General features: G+C 35.4%; 1 protein-coding gene and 1 long non-coding RNA gene across 4 annotated transcripts in view; one reads left to right on the plus strand and one right to left on the minus strand.

The window, feature by feature from the left end:
• The window catches only part of LOC149782113 (uncharacterized), a 38113-nt gene extending 31588 nt beyond the window's left edge, over nucleotides 1–6525 (plus strand). For all 3 annotated transcript variants that reach the window (XM_089933561.1, XM_089933563.1, XM_089933562.1), the window contains one exon: nucleotides 1231–6525. In XM_089933561.1, coding sequence (XP_089789687.1) covers nucleotides 1231–1271 — 41 coding nt within the window. In that variant the 3' untranslated portion in view covers nucleotides 1272–6525. The remainder of the gene's footprint in view (nucleotides 1–1230) is intronic.
• Nucleotides 6526–6823: 298 nt separating this feature from the next.
• Nucleotides 6824–13236, minus strand: LOC149782114 (uncharacterized). Its single transcript, XR_016414231.1, has 2 exons — nucleotides 12879–13236; nucleotides 6824–7264 (listed from the first exon to the last, which is right to left on the minus strand). It is a non-coding gene; the product is annotated as an uncharacterized LOC149782114 (long non-coding RNA).
• Nucleotides 13237–19222: the final 5986 nt, after the last annotated feature.

Here is a 19222-nt window from a genome sequence, read left to right on the forward strand (position 1 = left end):
TACTTTCAAAACTGGACTTCTGTAATTTACTTCTATCTGGTTCATCTCAGTATGTATTACAGAAATTTCAAAATGTTCAAAACACAAATGTTCAGATCATCCTTAGAATATGAAGAACTGAGGACACCTCCCCCATGCTTCGTGTAACTTTAGTACTCTGTGATATAAATGCCATAAGGTCTCTTTCTTTGAATTTCCCTATAGACATCTCATGGTCAGTTACATTAATGAATAGTCATTAGTGGGTAAACAAGTAATCCATTTTTAATATTTTATCTTTTAGACAATCCCATCTTTGTATTAATTGGTAGATCATCAGAGCAGATAAGATTGAAACAGAAATAAATTGAGGCATACTAAGCTCGATTAATAATGCGATGACAAACAAAATTCCCGTTAATTTCATTTAGTGAAGAGAGGATTCTAATTTAACCAAGTCTGTGCCACATACACGGTTCAGAATTGTCACTTTTGTCATGTATGTGTAAATGTTATACATAATTTCCAAAATTACTCCTCTAACTTTTATTCACTTTTCATATTTTCATATCATTGATGTTTGCAGTATTAATGACTGTAACTTGTTTTGTGGATATATTTTTTTCTTACAGCACATGTATAATGCAAAGTAACGATATCTTTGTGCCTTGAAAGATCAGTTGAACATCACACAACAGTATGTTTTATGTCATTGATATGTATCGATACTGCAGGCATAATTGTATGACAGACTACAGAGAAATTTGTCAGTAACAGACAGCGATGTGACAGATGAGGGTTTTGTAGAATATAAACATTCCTTAGGACTTGTGCTGAATTTATCCTGATACTTTTATCAATGTGCTCAGAGGTCATCAATTTGATACGGCTTACAGGTATTATTTTGACACAAAGCTATCCTTTATATACAGTGTAAATATATACATTTGGAACAAAGAGTAGTGTCTTCTGTTCATGTTAGACAGGTGTCCTTTAGATAGGATATTTATATTGTAATTTTGTTCGCAATTCATAAAAATTTTCCCCTTATGAAGAGGTGTCCATTTTATTGATGTGACTTTAAGGGCAGGTTTTACTGTTTTTATGATGTGATTGACACAACAGTTCTCACTGTATTTCAGATGTATTTTACCCATATTCTGTACATAAATATATGCATTCCTTTTTGATAATATGCATCTTTTGCTGTACCTTTTTATGCATTTTAATCAGCTTTCTGTATTTTTTCAGGGTCAGATACTAAGCATATGTATCAGGGTGTCTACACATAAAGATATGCATTGTTACCCCACCCTTTCTACAAAATGTTGCACACTGTTGGACCTCAACGTTTTTGATGCAGCACCCTATGCAACATGGAATCAAGTACCTTTTGACTTCCTTTAAATATTTTTACCACACCCCTGCCACAAAATGGTACACACTGTTGGACCCATAGGCTTAGATGCAGTTCCCTATCCAACATGGAATCAAGTGCCTCACGACTTCCTAGACACATGATTAAATCAGACTGATGGAAGTAATTATTGTGATTCTGTAAACTGTTTCCATGGAAACATCATGCTTTCCTTATGTAATGACTAATAGTTATGGATGTGGAAGTTTGCTGTGATAGGACATTTTGAAAATAAGCAGCCAGAGAATATAATAGACTATTTTTCCGTCATTATTTTGGTGATCTTTCAGCAGGTACTTGATGTATTTCATTTTAGACTTTGTTGCATTTTTATGTTATCTTCAGAGTCATTGTTGTGTTTTTCTTTCTTTCTTCCTATTGTCAGTTCCGCCTGATGTCCTTTACATTCATGAAACATTTTCTGTCATATTTGGAGTTTGTAACAGATATATGTCTTCTGGATAGATCATTATTGTTTTTTCCATACAAAACTACTGAGCATCATTGTTTTTCCAGACAATCTACTGAGCATCATTGTTTTCCCATACAAAACTACTAAGCATCATTGTTTTCCCATACAGACTACTGAGCATTGTTGTTTTCCCATACAAAAGTACTGAGCATCATCATTGCTTTCCCATACAAAACTACTGAGCAGCATTATTGTTTTCCCATACAAAAATACTTAGCATCATCATTGTTTTCCCATACAAAACTACTTAGCATCATCGTTTTCCCTTGCAAAAGTACTGGGCATCATTATTGTTTTCCCATACAAAACTACTTAGCATCGTCGTTGTTTTCCCATACAAAACTACTTAGCATCATCATTGTTTTCCCTTGCAAAAGTACTGGGCATCATTATTGTTTTCCCATACAAAACTACTTAGCATCGTCGTTGTTTTCCCATACAGAAGTACTTAGCATCATCATTGCTTTCCCATACAAAACTACTTAGCATCATTGTTGTTTTCCCATACAGAAGTACTGGGCATCATTGTTGTTTTCCCATACAAAAATACTTAGCATCATCGTTGTTTTCCCATACAAAACTACTTAGCATCGTCATTGTTTTCCCAAACAAAAGTACTGGGCATCATTATTTTCCCATACAAAACTACTGAGTAGTATTATTGTTTTCCCATACAAAACTACTTAACATCATTGTTGTTTTCCTATACAAAAATGCTTAGTATCGTCATCATTTTCCCATATAAAACTACTGAGCATCATTGTTGTTTTCACATTTAAAAGTACTGAGCAGCATCATCGTTTTCCCATACGAAACTACTAGCATCATTATTGTTTTCCATACAAAACTACTGAGCAGCATCATTTTTTTTTCCATACAAAACTACTGAGCATCATCATTTTTTCCATACAAAACTACTGAGCAGCATCATTGTTTTTCCATACAAAACTACTGATTGTAAAAAGTAGAACATTCTTAGTTTTGTCTTTCATATCTGCTGAGAATTTTTGCCAATACAGGTACACCCCACTGTATTATTGGGATGTGTGCATCAGAAGTATGACATATAGAGAAATATGTTTAGTAAAGCAATTATTCCCATAGTAATTAATGTATTGGTAGGGGAAAGCATGCATTTAGACAAAAATCAACAAGGTTTAACAAAAACACCGCTAAGTTTCGTCTGTATAATTGCAATTGAAAACACATAGTACATAAACATAAACAAGCCCACAGTTTATAACATTTGTATGATTGTCCTCGCCATGGTAGGAGGTAGATTCAGCAAAACGTGTAAAATCATCAGCTTGCTGGTTTGTCTTCGTCTGTCAAATTATCTCCATTATCATTTCTAAAATCACACACTTCTGTTCCTTCTTAATAATATGGCCACCAGCAGAGTTACTAGCATTCTTTGAAGAGTGCTTGGCAAACTTGGTCACAGAGATATTTTGAGGAAAATAACATTATGGAGATGCGATCTGAATGCAGAAGAAAAGACTAAGATGATGCTGCTCCTTAGCAGCTAGCAGACTTGCATATGCTGCATAGAGCTTTGTGCATCTGTTTTGGCTGGCTGGGCACTTGCACAAGCAATGACGTAAAAGTGAACCGTAGACAACTTATAGTGAAAATGGGTCTCGGTTGAATCAGCAATTCATTGTATTGTGAGGTGACCAGTATATCACTTTTTCTGTTTTTATAGGAATTCATTTTTAGTAACTTTGCTGTTCTTACTTACAAGATGACATTTGCATTTTTTATATAACTATTTTAAAGTAGAATGTCAAAACGCACTTGTCATGCTTACAAAATTTTCTGTAAATTTATACATTATATTAATCTTATAGTAATTGACTAATACTGAATATAGTTGTACTTTTACATAAGGCATAATCTCTCATCACATAAGGCTAAGATATATACAGAAAAATTACCAGAAACTTCTTCAAGTTAAATCAGATCATGACACTGCATTAACTTGGCTCTCAAGACTAGAAATTCATGCATAATTACTATGTTATAAAGCCATTTAAACATACCACAATCTTAAGTAAAGTCAGATTTTAGGAGCTGCACTGGCTCAGTGGTTAGCTTTCCGTCGTCACTACCAAAAGGCTGTGGATTCAAATCCTGCATTGGATCAGACTTGTGTGTTCCAGAGCAAGCTATCTTGCCCCTAATTTCCTTGGCATAAAAAAGCCTACTGTAGTTGCTGTACACACAACAGAAAACAGAACAGAGTGTACTAGTAATAAACATAAACAGCAAATCAGCTCTTGAAGTTAGGAATTGGTAACCATGTGCTGCATAATCCTGGTGTCTGTGTCTTTATAGTTCTTCAATGCGCATGTTGTTTTTTTTTTGTGGTGAAGGCCCAGAATATGATGAGCCTAATGTGGCATAATTGACAAGATCGGAAACCCAAACTAGCTTCAACATTGTGCATGAATTTCTGTATTAAATGTTATAACTAAAAAGTAAAAACAAAATATTAAAGCTTGCAAAATTTAGTTATGTTAAGGTAGTCCACTGCCAATTCATAAAAAGATAGATATCTACTCAAAACAGCAAAAAGAACATACAGTATTTTATGTAATTTTTTTATACATGAAAAAAATATTAATTTCAGAGTCTGAAAAATTATATGCAAAATAAATAATTATGATTTTGTGGTACTGACCATGTACGAAACATGAATGGATCATACCCGAAGGTCTACGGAACACATGATATTCTACAACCTGCTGGTACTTACATATAAAATAAACATACAAATTTTGTCCCATTCCACTCTCAACACAAGAATCCGATTACAATAAAAATAAGACTTTTGTTGTTATGAGAGAGAGACAGAGATAGAGAAGGCTGCGATGATAATGTCGCAGTGTGCAAGCTTATTTTCATTTAGAGCATACTTTGTATCTGTTATGGTGTGTTGGCAACATAATTAAGATGGTCTGTATTATGGGTATTAGTTATCGGTATTAGTTACGGGTATTAGTTATCGGTATTAGTTATCAGTATTAGTTATCAGTATTAGTTATGGGTATTAGTTATGGGTACCAAATATGGCTGAGAGTATAGAATGAAGAGAATGGGGCCAAAAACAGAGCCTTATGAAACAACATTTTGTCAGTGTTTAAGACCATATTTATTCAAGGCAGATTTTATTTGTAGCTTTTGGAAAGAGAAAAGAGAGATTATAGGTCAATTATATAATCTGTATTATCAGTTGCCTGATGACTGTGACCTTCCTTACATACTAGGACACTGCGATATTTCATTATCAATTAACACCTCTGAATCAATGATTCATTCTTGTTTCAATTATGATACACAACAACCACATGGCTATGCTATGTTATTTACATGCTAATTAAATATGCTCAGAGCTTTGGTCAGGTTATTCCAGTTGAAACCAAATGGAGGGCAAGATTTGATAGAAGAGGTCAAGTCAGCGAGGCTACCAATAGGGAAATGAGGCTATCTTTAGGGAAATGAAAATCTGTTAATGTTCAATCAAGGCCATTGTCCATACAGACGTAAGGACAAGTGATTATATGCATCACTTGTTATTCATACTTGCCAATAAAAAACAATAGAGGGGTGTATCATAGATTCACAATAAAATGTTGGGGCCCCGAGTGGTCTAAAGCGCTCTTCGTTACGGATCACTGCCATCTCACCTCTGTCTGCAGCGGTTCAAGTCTAAGATTCAGCCAATGTGGGCATGTGAGAAAGTTTGCCAGTAGCTTCTCGTGGGTCGGTGGTTCTTTCCGGGGTTTTCTGGGTTCTTCCTCCACCATTAATACTGGCTGCCATGTATAGCCTATCGTGCTGAAAAATGGCGTTAAACCCCACAACAGCAACAATAAAATGTTAATTATATCCGGGTCAGAACAGTACAAGCACTTAACAGATAGTGTACATATGAATCAATTTAATGGAGTCTGTGACTTTCAAAATTTACGATAGAAATGACAGGGTTTTTATATTTTATGTTTGTATGACTATAATGCAACAATAAGACTAGTTGACCAATGGTCTGTGGTCTTCACTTTAGCATGTACTGAGACATAAGTTTTGTTGGATAAGAATCAAAGGGCTTCCAAGCTCATTTTAAAATGCATGTTGTGTTTTGTTATGGTGACGGAACTAATAAAGAGAGCTAATTAACGATAATATTTAAGGATATTTTTTTGTAAAGGCCTTTGTCCAGTTGTTAAGAACACACCAGTAGATATTGTAATGACAATAAGAGAGCTTATGTGTCAGTCATTGTATTTTCTCACCAGTAAAGAAGACAAATAAGGGTAGTTCGATGAATGAGAGTAGCTTAACTGAAGAATTGCCGTTTCAGTGAGAGATTATTATTGGTCTTTCTGTATGATTATAAAGGTGATTATTTCTTCATTTCTTCATATCCCGTTTCATTATTTACTGTGATACATAAAGTTAAAAAAATAGGTCATGTCAGTTTTATTTGAGGCAACAGATGGTTGTGTTTTTCATTTGGTATTATATGAAACATATTCTCAATAAAAAATATATTCGTAGTTTGACATATCTATATCATTCATTGGTATTGTTTCAAAGCTGTTTGAAATGTGAACTTGAGTCAAATAAAAAATTAAAATACATGGTTAAAAAAGTACCCACACCAAAACTGCCTACCCTTCTGCACGAGATTCTCACGTGAGATCTAACTCAGGTTAGTCTCATGTGCAATTTAACATGCAAATTAGGTAGAACTCACGTGAGCAAATAGATTCTAATAAGAAAATCACATGTGCAGGAATTGTTAACAAGAGCAATATCTTGCTCACGTGAGCCACACCTCGCTCACGTGAGCAAGATCTGCTCACGTGAGCCACACCTCGCTCATGTGAACAAGATTTTGCTCACGTGAGCAGCATCTTGCTCACATGAGCAAAAACAACAAAAAACAACTATAGTATTTAGTTTTTATTGAATACAAGAATTAAACAGAGTAAGATCAATATTCAAATCTAGTAATCATAAGCATATAATTCGAGTTCAGTTAGTGATCTTTTAATAAGGTAAGACAACTAGAGTATGTATGTATGTATGTATGTATGTATGAATGAATGTACCTGTTATATTATTAATACATCACATTTATTCTAAACACTTTAAGGTCATAATGAAAGATACTGCTGGAAATTTGCTTCACATGAAGACCATTCTTCACTGTTCCAGAAAATTCGAAGCAAACAAAACGTGTAATTGACATTCCTGCTTCTGAATTTCATTATTTGCCAGTCTGCAACAATATTTTCACTTGGAGATTGTTCTCTTTGAATCAGTGCACTTCCTGTTGACCACTGAATTTAAGTTAGCAGGCTCAGTTTTGAACTGTTGAAAAATGAAACCTGAAATGGAAATGAAAAAGTTGGTAGACGTTTTTTTTCTTCTGATCACAGCATTTGAGACATTATGTAAGGTTGATTTTTAAAGATTCGTTTTACAAGGTAAAGGCAAAATACATAATTGTAGTTTGGATTAGATGGCACTTTATCACACTGTGAAAATAGAAGCCAACTGTTTTCCCAAGGACACACTTACGCAGCCAACCCAGTCTAAAAATTCATCCTTTGGACTATGAGTCAAATAGCTCTACCAATAGAATTACCATAGTTAAGTAGCAAACATATAAACTGCACTGTTGATGAGATATCTGCAAGCCATGTTGCATATTCCAAATTTGACTACTTCTGGATAAAGATGCTAATGTATACCTGGGTATTCTCCCATAGATAATAATCTGGGTAATAAAACGAACAATTGGGTACCCGTTAAAAACAAAGTCATATGGACAGCGTTCTTTTGCATACCAGGGCCCAGCAACGTGGAATGAATTGCCCACTGATCTTAGACACAAAGACACATCGATCCCATTCAAGAGTGCTCTCAAAACTCACTTATTTCAAATGCAAGAACAAACTTAAAGACCTAATAATGTTTCCTAACTTAAATATCTCGTTAATCCATTCATGCGCGTCACTAATTAGATGACGAGGCATTTGGCTATTGTAGGGAACCTTGTTCCTTGTTCGGTTTTACGTCCGATAACGTGATTGTTGCGGTCCATTTCCATTTGCGATGTCCGGGGACATTTCGGTATAGCCTTGAAGTGTGTGACATGGCCGGGAATATGTCTTGTATTGGTTTGTGTGTCTTAGTTCTGGTTTATGTCATTTCGGGATTGTCCTTGTCCTTAATTTAGGGGGCATGCTATTTGTGTTAGAGCTGCATGCCCCCTGTTTCTTATGTATCATTGGACTCCTCTTCTCCACTCGTTTCTGGTGGTCCCTCATCATAACCATTTCCTGTAGGAGGTGTCTCACATGTAGGTATCACTTCTCTTGCATTAAGGCCTGCGAAGGCTCTGGTGATCTTCAATGAGTATTTGATAACCCATTCACAGAGTTCTGCTGCAAAGCCTTCTCCACCAATCTGTGCTTCCTTGAGGTCGTCTACGTTATAGAATGTACCTCTTACCCCCAGTACCAGTCCGTACACTCCGATGCATGTGGTGTCCGTCTGTCTCTCTACTAGGGACTTGATACAATCATATTTCTGGACCTTGCTTTGCTGTGCTATTACACCTCTTTCGAAGAGGTCATTTCCTTCCCATATGACTGTAGGGTCTGCTATCCATGAGTATCCGTTTTTTGTGTAGACCAAGTCTGGTTTGTATAGAGTCCCATTCACATGGTAGTGTGGTTCTTCGTAAACTACATAACCTTTTTGCCTCAACCTTTTGGCTATTAGTTCCACTATTTTATCATGCCTCTTGATGCGCATCCTTAACGTCCAGGGACATGCGCATAGGATATGACATTGGATTCAGCAGGCGCCTTGCAGTGTCGGCATCGCAGGTCAGTGGTTTTTCTTCGCTCTCCCCTATTTGCTGTTACTCTGGTAGGGATTGTATTCATCCGTAGTCTTAGAGCTTCAATGTATTCTCTGTTGCTAAGAATTTTTTTATTTCTAAGCCATTTGTTTGCAGCAGGGATTTTGCCCGATTTGCTCCGGTAGTTGGCTGCACCCGCACCTTGAGCAACCTGAGAGGTCCGTCTTCTTTGTTCTTTACTTCGCCAGTCTTGGTCTAATACATGGAATTCCTCATCACACCTTTGCATTTTCTTCTTCAGGTCGATGGCTTGTGCTATTCTCCTGATCGTTGGTTCTGCATTGAGTAATTTGTACCATTTTTTGTATATCATTCTTGGTATTATTTCCTCAACTTTTGGAATGCTTAGGCCCCTATCTGTCTTCGAGGTGTACAGGAAGTTTGTTGATGTGCATTCTGGTAAGTGTAACCACCGTTTGACCCATGCTCTGATATTGTTGTCTACTTTTTATAGTACAGTTTTGACAGGATGGTTTAGCGATAGTCCAAATAGAAGTTTTGGAATGAGGTTCTCAGTGAGGATTGTCACTTTCTGGTTAGGTTTAAGATATGCTTTGTTGATCTTCTGACACCAGATATCTAGGGTCAGTGCTGGATCTGGTCCTGTTAGTCCTCTCCATGGGTCGAAGTATCCTCCCAGATATCTGGTGTTTTCTCCCGGCACTATCCATGGTATCGTAACATTGTCTATCTTAAATGGGCATCCATCATTAACAGTGTATGTTTTCTTGTCCCGTGGTGTTATCATGAATGCAGCAGATTTTTTTGCATTTACCGCTAGGCCGGTGTCCTTGCTGAATGTAGCAAACAGATCTAGACTGTCTTGCATATCCTTGGTTTCACCATTCATGAGTGCTGAGTCATCAGCATAGGCCATGGCCCCTATGCTGGTATCACCCGTGTACTTGAATCCATTTAGCTTCGATTCAATTAGACTAAAGATTGGATCCATGGCGATATTGAATAATATAGGCGACAGCGGGTCCCCTTGCTTCACACCCCGTGTGATACGGATCTCTTTGGTTCGTTTACCATTTACATGAAATGTTGTGGTACAGTCCGTATAAAGGTCTTGTATTATATCCACCCAATGTTGGTTGATTTTGTGTCTCTTCAGACCCTGAATGAGGTGATCGTGGGATACCGTATCAAACGCCTTTGCCACATCTAGCAGAGCCACACATAGTTTTTGACCCTTTTTCTTCGCTTGCGTTATCGCTTCGTTTAGTAGGAAGATATTCTCTTCACATCCGGAGGAGGGGATAAATCCTCTCTGTCTCTTGTTTAGCGATATATTCTTGAGTAGTCTCGTCACAAGGATGGTTGTGTAGAGTCTTATGATTGTATTGGCTATTGTTAGCGGGTGCCAGTTATTGATGTCTTCCAGCCCTTCTGTCATCTTTGGTAGCAGTATACTCCGGGCAGCTTTTGTGTTTCTAGGCACTTTCCCAGTAATATACCAAATGTTGAAGAGGTTGGTAAGTGTCTGTTTGTGGTCTTCAAATTTCCGTATATCACCCAGTGTTAGACCATCTGGCCCTGGTGCTGCTTTTAGGTCTTTGCCTCGTATCGCTTGTTGGACTTCTAACAGGCATATCGGAGTACTTAGTTCTTTTTTATTTGCATACTGGCTAGGATCTGGGTATGACTTCAGGTTGACTTTCTGGCTAGTACCACCAAATCTGTCTTGGTAAGTGCTTTCTATTTCCTCTATTTGTATTAGGCATGTTTGAGCTTCTTTACCTGTTAAGATTTCTTCCACCAATCTCTTCTTGTTGTCTTTGTATAACTTTTGTGTGCACCTGTAGATGCTAGCACGCTCCCTTTTACGTGTATTCCTTATGGGTTGTCCCGCTTTTTTGTTCTTAGTTTTCTTCCCTCCCTCGGTCTTTTCCCTTCTTGGTTTCCATTCTTGTGTTATTTGATTGTATATGTCCTCTATTTCCTGCTTCTGTTCCTCCCCCACAGCAACCTTTCTGAGGATTAGATATGTTTTGTGTAGGATTGAGTCTTCTGTTTCTCCATTGAGGATACACGGTGACATCTCCCCTCGCCATTCTATTTTATCTTCTTTGAGAATGGGGTTGGTATCTATACCATCCATTTCTAGTTGTACGGGTTCGTTTGGAAGCTCAATCTGTACTTCTTCCTGATTACTGGTCCACTCCGCTTCTTTGTTTTCCCTTGGCTCAGATTTAGTAAGCCCTAATTTCCTTCGTTGGTATTTGATTTCCTCCAATGTATACTCCGGTAGTTTGTTGTTAATGAATGCATTAATGTTTCTGACCTTTGTCTGCACGGCTTCTTCATTGGTGGCTACGAGTATCGCAATGTTGTGTTCTGTCCATTTATCTCGTTTCTGACTGTTTTCTTGTCGTTTGGACTTCTTCGTATCCCGGTCTTTTTGGATGGCTTCTTTCCGTTTTTCATTTGCAACAGTTGGGTGTACGTGACGAATATGCTGTCCCAGTCCAATCTTCGTACCACATGTAAAGTCGCATGCCGAGCATGGGAAGCTTTGGTCTCTATCGTGTATACCAGGGCACTTGGGTGTGTGGCATTGTGCCCCATCTACTTTTTGAAATTGTTTTCCACATTTGCCGCACTGGTATATCACGATGCAAGTATGTTGCTCCTGGTAGTGTTTCGCAAGTCTCTGGAGATTGTTGAAGCCCACACCAGTACACAACTGACAATCTGATATCTGCACTGGAAAACTGACAATCACCTTCATGTTCTCCCGTACAGTCCTGGAAGGTCTGTCCTGTACCACTATAGCCCTCCCTTCACTATCGGCGGTGATTTCCGACTGCTCCGGGCCACCTCCAGTAGCGGCATCTGGTAGGTGGGGGGTCGTTATGGTGCCACCCCTTTCCGTATTGTGTATCTCTGTATTTTCCATTCTATTTGGTTTAGAGGTTCAGCATGTCAGCATTTAGCGATCACAGCGGGGGGACGAGTACCCAGCTGACACACCTTGAGTAAATAGAGGCTATGTATTGCGCATATTTACCCCATGTAACTATGACTTAAGAGAGTCATAGTTACTCCCGCCGTTTACCCGCGCTTGATTGAATTTCTTCACTTTGACATTCAGAGCACTGGGCAGAAATCACATGCATTTGTAACTTCTGCATGAATTTTACATCAAACAGTTCCAAGAAAACAGGCAGGTTCTTGAATGTGAAACCATTTGCCCTAGATTCATTCTATTATGATACTACACACATAGTAGTCCAGCTTAAATAGAAAATAAATGGCACCAGATATCATTTTTAAAAACAGAAGAAAAAACAACAACAAAAATAACCCGGGATGTATCAATGCAACTGATGGATGTTATGTAACTGAAAAATGTTAGAGAAAAGAGATTTTGTTAAACTTAAAAACATGTTGCACTGGACCGTCGTTATGGGATGAATCATGGCAGGTTGAGGATAATACAACAATCAACATTTATGGACTTTATGACAATTCGCAAAAGTTACTGTAGACATGCACACTAGTCGAAATGACTGTTATGCACAAGTAATTTATCAATTTCTTTTGTGTCTGTTCTCATCCATACTACTAATCCACACGAGTTCAGCTGATTTGTGACAAAAATTATAACTGCATATACATTTTTCATACAGTTTTCTGTAATAATGGCATGTAATTTATACTCATTGTGCTCAGATTATGATTTTTGCCACTTATATTAGTAATAATTATGCTTACAGCTCTTTTTGGGGTTGGAACATGTGAACCTACAACAAAGCAGTTCAGCTTCACATTTAGTACAATTTCCTTTTGATTGTATACTCTGGTAACCAATCGTTAGGAATGATGGGTACACATTAGAAATTTCCAAAAAACTGACATCTCTACTTCTGGAACAGTCCTCTGGAAGATTTCTCCAAAACTTTTAGGATACATTTTTCCAAAATATGTACATTTGCAATATATAAAGAAATTCAAAATCTGGTTTCCAATTTTTATATTTAAAAAAAAATGTATTGGGGGTCCAATTGTAGAGTCTGAAATGCATATGTTATCATGTCAAAAGATTTGAAGTGTATTATACATACCTTTTACTGGAGTTGGAATTTCCTCTAGCATGGCAATGCAGTTTTGTCTGACTTCTTCCTGTTGCTGTCAATGTTTTGCACTTCTTTCAAATGATTGCTAACTTTGTTGTGTTCATTAAATTTTGTGACCTTCATGAAATTTAATCTGTAAAAAGATAAAAATTAGTATAATTGATCTTTTTTTTAATCTATGCAGAACAGAAAGAATGCATTGAAATGAGAAAACGATTTGGTTGGCAAAAGAATCCTAGTCTATACGTGTATATAAGCATTAAGAAAAGCTGTAATCCTTATCCAATTAAATCTCTATTTTAAATTTAACTATCAAAATATTTGACAGACATGGCAAATGTCTTTTAGGAATAAAATCATGAATTAAGCTACTGCATTTGGTTCTCAATCGTGTATGCTTATCTTGATCCACCCAATCAGCAATAAAATAATACGAAGAACATTTATGTTTGTACATATTGTTTCAATCGGTAACGCAAGTGCTCCTCACTGAGGCGCCCGCATTATTATTGGGGGTGGGGGTAAGAGCCAGACATGGTTGCACAGTTGAATTGTGGAAGGCTTAAATATTCGATGATAGTGTGTTGTAGATATCATTTTTAGAAACAGGAGGTTGAATTATTATCTTTAAGTAAAATCTGAAACAAACCCTTGGCTCAATTTTAAACGACCATGCGAATTTATGCTTATGCTTATAATGTCGATGATTCAGGCTATCCACTTTGATCATTCTATATGCGAAAATTGTAAAAATAAATGAGAAAAAGTAACTTACCTCTTTCTCGGCAAAGAACCAGTCTTTCATAATCCTTGAATTTTCCCTAACAGCACGTCGACGTCTTCTGTTTCGTAAGGGACATTAACATCAGTACCGACGTGGACATTTTTAGGTGTTGGTGTTGGTTTCTATATTTTAATAATGTCCACACTCTTGCTGTCAGAATGTTTTAAGAGTAAACATGTTGCAGGAGAATATTAAATAACTTTCTTCATAAACAGCGTGGCCCTTTCTAACAGAACATGGCCCACGCGTAAATTTCTGTCTGTTCGGTTTAAAAGTGCTATCCTACATGTACACTGTAGGTCAACATCCAGAATCTGTTGAGTTTATCTGAGGCGCTATAAAGGGTAAACTATTAGTAAACACGTTGTTGTACGCATAGGGGCTTGTATCATTGATTACAATATAAAAGTTAGTCATACATTTAGTATAAAAATAATACTTTTCTTATTTTATACTACTGTATGACTGACATTTAAATTGTAAGCAACGATGCGGGCCCTTCTGGTTTTACACTCCTTTGTACACATGTACGCGGGTATTTCTTAATGTTATATTTTATATATCAAATAAATGCTATTTTATTATCTAATGTTTCATAAAAACTGAGCTATATGTGAATTCATATCATTAATAAGTTAATTAATATAGACCAAGTTAATTTTGATGTTTTTACAGTAGCTTGTGCCGAGCCATGCCCCATAGGACACTCTAATGGTTCTAACAAGCCGATTCTTCCACCGTGTACTCTTATAACCTGGGTCACAGAAAAGTTAACGGAAACGTCAGTGATTTGTTTTGTGATTATTTCAATAGGAAATTTCTTTTATAAAATTTGAAATGACACGATCAGAACATTTAAAAGGCTGCATATAAGCAAAATTTTCCATTGCCAAGAATATACACATGTAAAACCGTGCGAAACAGCTACACAAACAAACACGACTGGATTAGGCAGTTTCTTACGGATTTATTAAATTTTATGTACAGTACGTTTTTTTTTTTATAATGATAATGTACATATGCATAGGAAACGGGGTTGGGGTGAAACCTCGATAATAATTTGTCTAATACGTAACCTGTTCGACTGTTCAGTTGGCGTTTGAATTTTGGCGGACACTAGACAAAATGTTTAATGTTACCCCGCGTATTTCTTTGATGCCAGACATTCAACGTCAGTGGACAATGTTTTATTAAACACATTAATATTATTAATTCTTTATGGTTTCTGCGTGGATTAAACATAGGCCGTTTAATAGAATATGGGGAGGGGTGCGTCAAGCGTATGTACGCGGGGGGGGGGGTGCGTAAAAAAGTATGCATGCATGGGGGGGGTCAAGCTTTGCCAGATTTTTGCGTACGTACTAAATGGATGACCCCTAAGCCGAATTACACAATTCAGTAAGTATAAGATTGTATTGACTATTTGTGTGAATGTTAGGCATGGAAGAAAACGACGTAGTTTATGTAATTCTCCAATTTTTCTGGAAAATGACTTGAGAGTTTATTAGGCCAAAAGGACTGTGCATCAGTGTTTATTTTTTTTCCAGATATGTGGCTATGTATTTGTTTTACAATTTTATAGTGGGGTTTTAGAAGTTTGTGAATAAAGGAGTTGCATCATATATTTATAGAACATAGGATTCATTTTAGGGCAAAAGTTTTATTTCCTTTTTATATTTGTAAACTGTGTATTTTGGGGAGAGAAACATTTCACCTTTTTACGGATTACTTTATTAAACATTAACCACGATCAGTATGCAAGTTATTAACTCTATTCTTTGACAGCTTTAAAGTTTAATGGGTAGTCTGGTTATACGAGACCTTAATTCTGAATTGTTTCGTTTTATGAACAGTGAAATGAACCTTAATATGTTCAAATACAAGCAGCCTGTTGGGTCAAAATAAGATTAAAACTCACTGTGAGAAAATAAGTTGAAAATGTTTTAAAATTTAAAAAATACAACAAAGCAACATGAACAAGTGCAAAATAGAAATGATGTCTATTTGACAATAATGGAGATGCTTGACATTCAACATTTACACAAAATATTTAAGTCCAAATTGCTCATGTGATAACTCACATGACAAAATCCAACTTTGAATAAATTTGAAATAAGTGTTTAATCAGAATCAAAGTCCAAGTTTCTCACGTGATAACTCACGTGAGAAATTAGAACTCTGCCTTATTTTCAAACATGGTTGTATGTAATGGAAAAGAATGTTTTCTAAGTTCTACTTTCTCATGTGAAAATTTAGATTCTCACGTGAGCAAAATCTGCTCATGTGAGAATCAGGTTAGTTTTTCCTTGGCTCACAAGATCTAACAAACTGCACACATGAGCCTACAAAATCTACCCAATTTGCATACATTTCTAACATGGTTCTCATGTGCAGCTTATGAGCAGCTCGTGTGAACTGGTGAGATTTTTCTGTACGGGTAAATAAAAGAATGAAATGTTCAGTGACTGTCTGAACATCATAGTTTGACGGTTCTATATCTTACATTAGTATTTTTTCTAAGCCATTTGAAATGCGAACTTCTCTTCTTTATTCAAAAATGAAGAAAACATCAAAATATGTTGTTAAAAAGTAATAAAAGAATTAAATATAAAAAGTAATAAAAGTAATAAAAGAAATGTAAAAAGTAATAAAAGTAATAAAAGAATTAAATGAATTATAAATAGTGATTTTTTTTATATTTCTTAATCTCTTGTTTCATTATTCAATTCCTCAATTACAAATTTACAGGAAGTTATCAAACAGTCAAATAAATTATAATTGAGGCAACAAATAGTTGTTTTTCATTTAGGATTATATGAAACATATGCTAAGAAAAAAAATACTTTGGTAGTTTGACATACCTATATCATACATCTGTATTTAAAAGCCATTTAAAAGGTGAACCTCTTGATTCAAGTAAAAAGCATAAAAATATAAGAGATTTAAAAATTAATAAATGAAAAGATTAGTGACCTTTCTGCGAGGTCATAAATGGTGATTTTTTTTATTTCTTAATCACTTGATTCGTTATTTGATGTCTCAATTATTAGAACTTATCCAAAGTTAATCACTATTTATATCAAACACTTCGCAAAACAATACTTTTGTCATTGGACATATCTAAATCGTACCTCGACATATTTTCAAAGCCGTTTGAAATGGGAACTGTCCCAATTTTAACATTTCAAAATGCGAGGTTAAAAATTATTGCAAAACAATAAAACAACCATAAAACCCACCTTAATTGTATATGATCATGATTATATTCTCATTAAATTTTGTAAAAAGCAATGCAGAATTTTCGATCTTTCGATCGTAAGTTTTCTTAATAGAACTTTTATGTACAATAATTTAAAGGATTTTCCAACAAGTACAAAGTGATATGTACTCAAAAATAAGAGACAACATTTAGATAATAATTATTTTATAGCTGGTTTGTGTACGAAAAAATAAAGGGTACGAAAAAATACATGAAGTATGGTACTAGTATTAAGTAACTGCAACCTCTACAAGGGTTTCATATACGTCTGTCCACATTTTTTTATGACAATTACGTTGTTATTTGAGTATTTGTTATTGTTATTGACTCACTGACTGATTGATTGTCCTGCAGTTAAACATTAGTGTGACACATGAAGTTTTGAAATAAAGCAGCGCTTTGGAATTCATACCAGTTCGATGTTTTTGAGCAGTTATTTCAAGAAACTGGCCTTATCATCAATGATTATTTTGCTTATAAAAAAGAAAATGTCTTTGTTGTATAATATAGATATATTCATATTCTCTCTCTCTCTCTCATTCACTCTCTCTTGTGCAAATTATATGTTGAAAATAGGAGTGTATGATTGTGTTTAGCATACTATATGTCTTGGCGACTCGGAATTTTTCAAAAATAAATAAATGCTGCATATAACATTGTTTCTTTTTTATGTTGTAAGGTGTTTTATATCAATCTCAGCACAAAGAATACTTATATACTGGTACTAAAAAATAAAAAAGTAAAACCAAAAACATATCTATTTTAACCAAAATGAATGGCTCCAGTACTGACAACTGGTGTATAATAGCTTTTCTGTAATTCCAAAAGTGAAGTTCAGGGGGTCAAAACGATTTATTATAATGCATGTATGAATAGAGTTACTGGATAGGGATAATTTTCTAATATATACTTACAGTTGACCCTTTTATAGTGTTTTGACACTGTTAATGAGAAAGAATGTTACAATACTGTCATGGTTCAATTTCCAAGTCACTTAGACTTTACTTTGGCAGTTCAAAGTACCGAAAGTGTTGTGTATTGCTGATTGCAATATTATAGGGAATACAAAGAAAACAGTTGAATGATCCTCAGGTTGCTTCCTGTGCAAAACATACTGAAAAAAAAAAAAGATTATATAAGTAGGACTATTAATGTCTAATTCATTTCTTAATAAATATATTTTTAAGTTACAGTATAGGGGCTGGTCAGTTAGAACGTCATGTGCACTTTTACTGTCACTAAAACATGTTCAAATTTGGAAAAGCAAATAAAATGTAACAATACCTTATTGACACTACGTGTGAACAGATTAGTGTTTGGTCTTTATATTTTGTTAATTATACTAATGAGACTGCTTCACAACAGAAATATGGACTGATGGATACAAGCATAATCCATGATGAGTAAATCAAAGTGAAATCATTTAATGAAGCACACATATGCATAAAAACACATTGAATGCATACATCAGTTTATGATTTATATGATTATTTTGTTGCAAGTCTTCAAAGTGCAAAGACGTTGCTATAATAAAATATTTCATTTTGGGACTGGTCGGGATAATGGGTGGGACGTCATGCTATATGTCTGTGGCATGATGACCCAGTGCTAGACATCATTATAAACTGCCACACTGCAGAAATCGTAGTGATATGACTTAAAAATTGTTAAAGCTATGTTAAAAATCCAACGTTTACTCACTCACACTCATTTTGGGACTGGTAATCTTGAGGATAAATGTTTGACTTCTTTCTATCAAAGTTATTTGCATGTAACCTCAGATTTGGTTGTTGTAATTTGATCTCTATAACACAATTTGGCATGAGATGCACAGTTGTTCTGTCATGTGTTGAACACTAAGTTGGTAAAGGATATGATGGGGTGAATGTTGCTTATCAAGGGCTTCTTTTCAGTAGCTTTACAGAATTGTGAAAGCTCACCACAAACAAAGGTTTTTTGACTTTACATTCAGATAGAATAATTACACAACTGGGTACAAGTCTAAGGTATTTTGACTTTACATTCAGATAGGATAATTACACAGTTGGGTACAAGTCTAAGGTTTTTGACTTTACATTCAGATAGAATAATTACACAGCTGTGTACAAGTCTAAGGTTTTTTGACTTTACATTCAGATAGAATAATTACACAGCTGGGTACAAGTCTAAGGTTTTTTGACTTTACATTTAGATATAATAATTACACAATTGGGTACAAATCTAACATATTTCAATAGCAGCATCATGTACTATTGTATGAAGTGTCGTGTGTTTATTTACTTGGATATG

This window comes from Sinohyriopsis cumingii, chromosome 15 (genome assembly GCF_028554795.1).
Source record: "Sinohyriopsis cumingii isolate HCF-2022 chromosome 15, ASM2855479v2, whole genome shotgun sequence".
In the NCBI taxonomy this organism is placed as follows: Eukaryota; Metazoa; Mollusca; class Bivalvia; order Unionida; family Unionidae; genus Sinohyriopsis; species Sinohyriopsis cumingii.